A 6,173-nucleotide genomic window follows, 5' to 3' on the forward strand; every position below is an offset into this window, starting at 1 on the left:
AAGTGCTGGTGCTGTTTAGCAGACACTATTCAATAGGCAACTGTGATATAACAGAAATGGCATGCAACATAAAATATGGTAGAACAGGTGACATTACAGTTCTTAAAGGCTAAGAAATAGACTTGAGATTACTTGTAAGCTTAGAATCAAAATTCCAGGAAGAGCCTCTGGCACCAAAACACAAGATCATCAGTTAATTAAGGGCTGTGCTTTTCCATTTTTCTTCCACAATGAAGTAGTCTTACGGGACAGATAGCCTCTACTGAAGTCCACAGGACTACCAGTGGAGTGATAGAATATGGAATAAGGATGGCAAAGTCTAACCTTTAAGTGCCCACAGCCAGTTACTGGAGACAGTACCAATAATCTATAGCTAGTACCAAGAAACAAATTCAAACTGTATGAAACTTTTTATTCTCAAGGCTTTCACTTCAAGAGACTTGTTTTGTGAGCATATTAAATTAAAAGATAAAGGAACTTCCGAAATTTGGATTAGAACAGAATGTGCTATTCAAGACACTATGTTTAAATTAAAGCATAACACAATATTCAGTTGATGTACCAGATTATTTTCAGAGCATGATCAAGTTAATAGATATATCATTAACATTTTTAATACTGCTTCCTCTTACATTTAAGTATCTCTTTAGCCACTGAGATGTTTTTGTCCTTTAAGTGTTTCTTCTATATTTCAAAGTGAACACCTACTTTTCTTAGAAGCCCTAGCATCTTGCAAGATATTAATGTTCTATGCTTAGTGTATCCCTTTATTTAATGGGATTTTAGAAATGGAGATACATATCCTATAAGTTTAAGATAAAATTCTACCTTCAGTTACTGCATGCACAGCTCATCAATGTCATATTTAGGAACAGAATTTAGGCCTTAGTAGGTTAGAGACATTTTGTATGTTTTACCTATAAGGACTGTAAAAACAGTCTGAGTACCATGTTAGATCAACCAGTCAAACAAGAGCTAAAAAGTTTTATCAAAAAAATATTTTGTACATTCTTTTGTATTTCAAGCTTCAAGTAATAAACTTTCTGCTAAACCAAGTTGTATCACACAACTATCAAAAATTAACAAACAACAATGCTAGAACAAACCATTCTGCTTAATTTGGGCTTGGTCCCAAAAGAGGTAGTCCTTGAATCACACAAAAATAAAAATTCCACTAAGTCAACCTAACATGCCAGTCTCCTCCAACATATGCAGCGTCAGCTCTATAAGAGACTTCCGTTATTTGAAAACATTATAAGTTAGTGTTCATGTAAATACAGGAACTACACTTGAAAATTATTTCTTCATCTGTAACCAAAGTTCGGTCCAGCAGAACCAATATATTAATTAAGCTTTGCACATCAGCCTCATTAGTAAGATTTTAGCTTTTCTCCAAATGTAATTTGAAACATACATAATTCACAGGTGTACCTTTAAAGAACAAATACGTATATTTAGGTTTGGAGAGAAGCTTTAGACTGTTAAACCTGTTTAGTAATATAGGTATATTTACTATCATTTCTCTACAAATGCTGCTGCTGCCATTGAATTCCTCATGGTTCCTCTTGCTGAAGCAGTGAACTCCTCAATTTCAGCGTTCAGTTTATTAATCACCCATTCCAATGCTTCACGGCCCTATAGTTAAAGAAAAGTTTATTAGTGTATAAATCCTGACAAGTAAATAGGCTAAGCCCTGTCTTGAAAAAATACTTAAGAAACAATAGTTGAGAAGCAAAGGTACAGAAATACATCCCAATGTAGTACTTTTTAAACTTCAACAACCAGACCATTGCAGAAGTCTGTACTGCTTTATACTGTTCATGAAGAAATTCCTTATGTCAGCAGTGCTCAAGGTATTAACCACAATATGGCTTCTTACTGCGTGTTTTATCATTCTTGAGGCTGAACTCAAGACATCCTTGGATTCCCAAAGGATGGATTCCCAAAGGATAAACTCTCAACTAAAACATCATTTCATTACACCCCCATACTACTTCAGATCTGTCTGGCTATATATGTTTTTTTTAGATAGCAAAAGTAATAGATGGCATCAAGAGGGCAGCCAAACAGTGACAGCATCAGACTTCTAAGTCAATGGAGACCTTTTTCCAGTGAAGATTCAGAGTTTGCCAATAATAATTTATGACCTACATTCACAGCAGAAAGAAAAATCAAGTTTGGCAAGCTGAGCATGTAAGTTTCTATATTAAAGTCAGTATAACTATGTGGGCCCTTTCTAAGGGGGCTGACAAAGCCAAGAAATAAAATAGATTTTTATTCTCTATCATTTAGCCAGGGGTCACACATTTTACAGAAGGGTCATACTTACTTTATTAGCATTGGAAGAAATTGTGTTTGCCATTAACCCTTCTAGGTAACTACTAAGACTGACACCTTTCACAGATATTATTGCTTCTTGTGTCAAAATGGTTCTGAAACGGAGAGAAAAACAAAGTGAGTTTTTCTGAGTACTTTAAAACAGAACACATTGCCAAAAGACAACTCGCCTCCCCCTCCCAGCAAGTACATTCCCTCAACAGCACTTAATTGTTTTGTTCTTCTACTCCTATGTTCATAAAACAAAACCCAGAAGTCCCCACTAAGCGGGAGGAGGCCCTTGTGGCACTCCACTAGTCCCATCTTTAGCAATGGGAAGTTGAATGAATGTAGCAGCTTTAGACTGAAGACACACCGAGAAAACCACTGATTTCCAGGATAGTATTAAGACTTCTCCTTTAATAATAGGGATTTAATATTTCCCATTGTCATGGGGGGGAAAACCTCTTAAGGAACAATCCTTACAAAGATAGTTGAGAAATATCACTCACTGCAAGATTACAGACTTGGCAGGCTCTAAAGCTGCCTTGTTTTTAATCCTCCAAAAATACAATCTAGAGGCAGACAAATGTGCAGGTTCAGTGCTCAAGTTGATGAAAGGATCACAAATAAGGAGCTGGTAACTGAAGACTATTCTAATCTTAGTTACAGACAGGACATAAAAAAAACTCCCTGAAAATCTGATCTGAATTGAACTCCACCATGGTATGACAGTCCATCTCCCAGTGGTACTCTGCAGAAGCAGTGTCACTAAGAAAAATGATAGTCTATTTAATTCTTAGAAAAGTTACCACAACACAGGTGCTGTTACCCCCACAGCATCATCTTCTGTTCAAGAGAGACCACGGGAATTTAAAAAGCCAAAATCTATACTACTTCAGGGCAGTCTCAGAAAGAACAAAGACATACTTACTTGTGTGGTTCATGAGGGTGTGGTTTATAGACAAGCCTCTCATCTACTGACACTAGGTTTGTAAATGAAATCTGTGGAACATAAAACAAGATAACCCCTTAATAAAACTCCCTTAATAAAAATATTAAAGGAATGTAGTAAATAAGACCACAGATACAAAACTAATGCTCATGACTGATTTAAACATCGTATTTTTCCTGCTAGTATTGGGATTAGGGTTTAGGATTAGGATATACAAGATACAAAAATTTTCAAATTCAGCATTTGCTGATCTACTTGTTTTCCCTTGGATTTTATATATTGATCATTTACCAACACACACTATCAAGTTTTTATCAAGATTTAACAATGATATTAGACAAACTGAGTAGTACATAAAGGAAAGCATTACACGATGAGGGAATGGCCACACTGTACACCAAAGGGCTTTTAATTTTTCTAAAAAAGGAGACTACTCGTATTCTCCTCATCAGTATGTTCATATGTTTCACAGTGCTGACACCAAATTCCAAAAATCCTAGTAGTTCCTTTCTGAAAAACAGGAATGGTGGATAGTATGTTTTAACTATAAACACATTACTTAAATCTTTAACCTGTATTTTCCTAGTGCAATTTTCAAGTAATTTTCCAGATAATTTTTCTTTTCAAATTTATAATGCATTACTTATAATATTCTTAATCCGTAAACTATCTGAATTGTATAAACAAAGCTAGAGTACTTACATTACTGGATTTAAGCTCCATTGTTTTTTTCACTGGGTCAACAACAGAGTGTTCCTGCACATACGTCCTTGTTCTGCATGTGCCAATGAGCTGGAAGACAGGTATCACAGATTACACATACACATATTGCAATTAATTTTGCTAAATAACTGCAACTTTTTATTGCCTTCAGATGCATAAGTAGTGATTATTGTATTGAATAGACTTGGAGACGACAGGACTAGGGTTTAGTTTAAAACAAAACCATTCAATTCAGGTAGATTTTTAAAAGGAAGCAATCTAAAATATAGTCGATCTATAACTATCTTGGAGTCAGCGCGTGTCCTGCCATTGAGCTTTACTGAAATAAACGCTCATATTTTTAAACAACGAGAGTTATAAAATTATACATTTTATTACAACAACCCAGTTCACAAACTTCCTCTCCCCCAGGTATCTCTTTCACGCCCTGCAACGCAACACGCACCGATTTCACAATAGAGGGTATTCCCCATTCTGTACTGAGCAGTCTATGGCTGTGCAACTTCCCGCTAGGGTCTATGTGTCTGTCCAGAACATCAACTCCAACCACGCTGGGGTTCATTGGATTTGGGTATTTCTGCATGGCAGCTGTGGTTACCGTTTCCCAGGGGTGACTGCCAAAACAGAATCAAGACACAAAGTTATACACTTAGTTTTTTAACAGGATTTCTGTTAAAACTGAATATGATACATCTAGCAGTTTCCATCTTTGAAGTAGCTTTATTTCCAGTTATTAACCCTACTAATATTCTTTCCTAGGGAACACCATTTATTAAGGAGTGGACAGTGGTCAATGCAAGTTAAACATACAAAACACCTGATTAATCAGGACCCTTGAGCTCAAGACTGTCTCTGCAAGTACTTTCAGTCATCTAACTTGATAAGGGTGTGTTCCCTGTGACATAACGCAGAAAGACTTCACTTCCTTCTGCCAGGCTGCAGTCATTCTGAAATAAAGAGTAATTGATTAAACTGCTACTTTCCACTAACAAATATTCCCTTCAGATTATTTTTCAACAGAGGAGTTTGGGGGCACTTGATCTCCGAGACCACTAAGCGACTCGTGCCGCTCCGGTCAGCTCCGCACCCCGCGGGCGATACCCCTCGTAGCGAGCGACACGGCCCGTCCGTCCGCGCTTCTTGCCTCGCCGTGTCGGCCGCTCCCGGTCTCCTCAGAGGCCCCGCTGGCGGCAGCCCGGCTCCGCCGCCCGGCGCCCTCCCCGCGCCGGCAGCCGGGACCCCCCGGGCCGCGCCCCCGCCGGGCCGGGGCAGCGGCAGAGCCGGCAGCCGGCGCGGTGTGGTGCGGCGGGCCCGGGCGGCGACTCCGCACGGCGCGTGACCCCGCGGCGCCAAGGACGCGCAGCGGGAAGGTCAGCGGAGGCGAGGGCCGCGGCGCCGCGGTCGCCCTCGGCCGCCGCAGCGGGGGTGCGGCGCCACGGCGGCCCGGGCGGGCGGGCGGCCAGGGGCGGAGAAGCCCCCGCGGCCCTGGCCCGCTGGCGACGAGGCCGCGCTCCCCGCGGCGCGGCGCGTCCCGCTTCCCCACCCGCCCCGCCCTTACTCGAAAACGTGCTCCGAGGTCCAGATTTTCATGGCGGTGGCGGGGGCCGGCGGGGGCCGCCGTGCTGCGCCGCTCCCTCACGAGCGCTGCGCAGCGCCGGCACCGTCCGGGCGAGACACGGCCGCCGGCGGCCGCTGCGCCTGCGCAACGCGGCGAAGAGCCGGCTGCAACGGCGCCCTAGGCCGCGGAGCGCCGGCATCCAATCCCCGAGCGGCGGCGCCGTGGCGTCAGAGGGCACGAACCCTTTGAAAGATGCGCAGGAGGCCTGGGACACCGTGTCCGGGCGGCGGAAGGTGCCGCGCTTCGTGCGCGTGCGCAGGGTGGGGCCCGCCCGCCCGTCCGCGGTTAACAGCGCACGCTCGCGCCGCGGCGCCGCTGAGGGGAGCGGGCGCGGCAGCGGCGGCGCCGGGCGGGACTGAGCCGCTAGCGCCGAGGCGGCGCGTGTTCACCGCCCGAAGTTAAGTTTCTTCTTTGCGCTCATCCCTCTGGTGTGCGAACCACAAAGGCCACGGATGGAGTTAAAGCAGCAGTTGTCGTAATGCTTCTTGAATTCTTTTTACATCTTAAGTGTGAAGACAGCAGCTAAGTAGCTTTTATCAACTAAGAACTGAATTTAGTTAC

The 6,173-nt window shown here is 43.1% G+C and overlaps 1 protein-coding gene across 2 annotated transcripts; it reads right to left on the reverse strand.

Moving 5' to 3' along the window:
* Positions 1 to 1,421: 1,421 nt before the first annotated feature.
* Positions 1,422 to 5,761, reverse strand: PRELID3B (PRELI domain containing 3B). 2 transcript variants are annotated; one of them, XM_067307998.1, is made up of 6 exons: positions 5,553 to 5,761; positions 4,440 to 4,608; positions 3,974 to 4,063; positions 3,251 to 3,321; positions 2,330 to 2,432; positions 1,422 to 1,635 (listed from the first exon to the last, which is right to left on the reverse strand). In XM_067307998.1, exons 1-6 carry the CDS (start codon positions 5,582 to 5,584, stop codon positions 1,516 to 1,518), a joined length of 585 nt encoding a protein of 194 aa, XP_067164099.1. In that variant the 5' UTR covers positions 5,585 to 5,761; the 3' UTR covers positions 1,422 to 1,515. The 2 variants fall into 2 exon arrangements, with proteins under 2 accessions (XP_067164099.1, XP_067164100.1); XM_067307999.1 differs by lacking the exon at positions 5,553 to 5,761 and adding an exon at positions 4,812 to 4,896.
* Positions 5,762 to 6,173: the final 412 nt, after the last annotated feature.

The sequence above is a fragment of the Apteryx mantelli genome, chromosome 18, assembly GCF_036417845.1.
Source record: "Apteryx mantelli isolate bAptMan1 chromosome 18, bAptMan1.hap1, whole genome shotgun sequence".
NCBI lineage: Eukaryota > Metazoa > Chordata > Aves > Apterygiformes > Apterygidae > Apteryx > Apteryx mantelli.

Excerpts from the sequence above, each read along its gene's own strand:
- PRELID3B (XM_067307998.1), bottom strand. The coding sequence starts at position 5,584 with ATGAAAATCTGGACCTCGGAGCACGTTTTCGA. Across the intron at positions 4,609-5,552 it reads ACCTCGGAGCACGTTTTCGA|TCACCCCTGGGAAACGGTAA; the intron begins GTAAGGGCGGGG and ends CTGTTTTGGCAG. Across the intron at positions 1,636-2,329 it reads TTTCTTCCAATGCTAATAAA|GGCCGTGAAGCATTGGAATG; the intron begins GTAAGTATGACC and ends CTTTAACTATAG.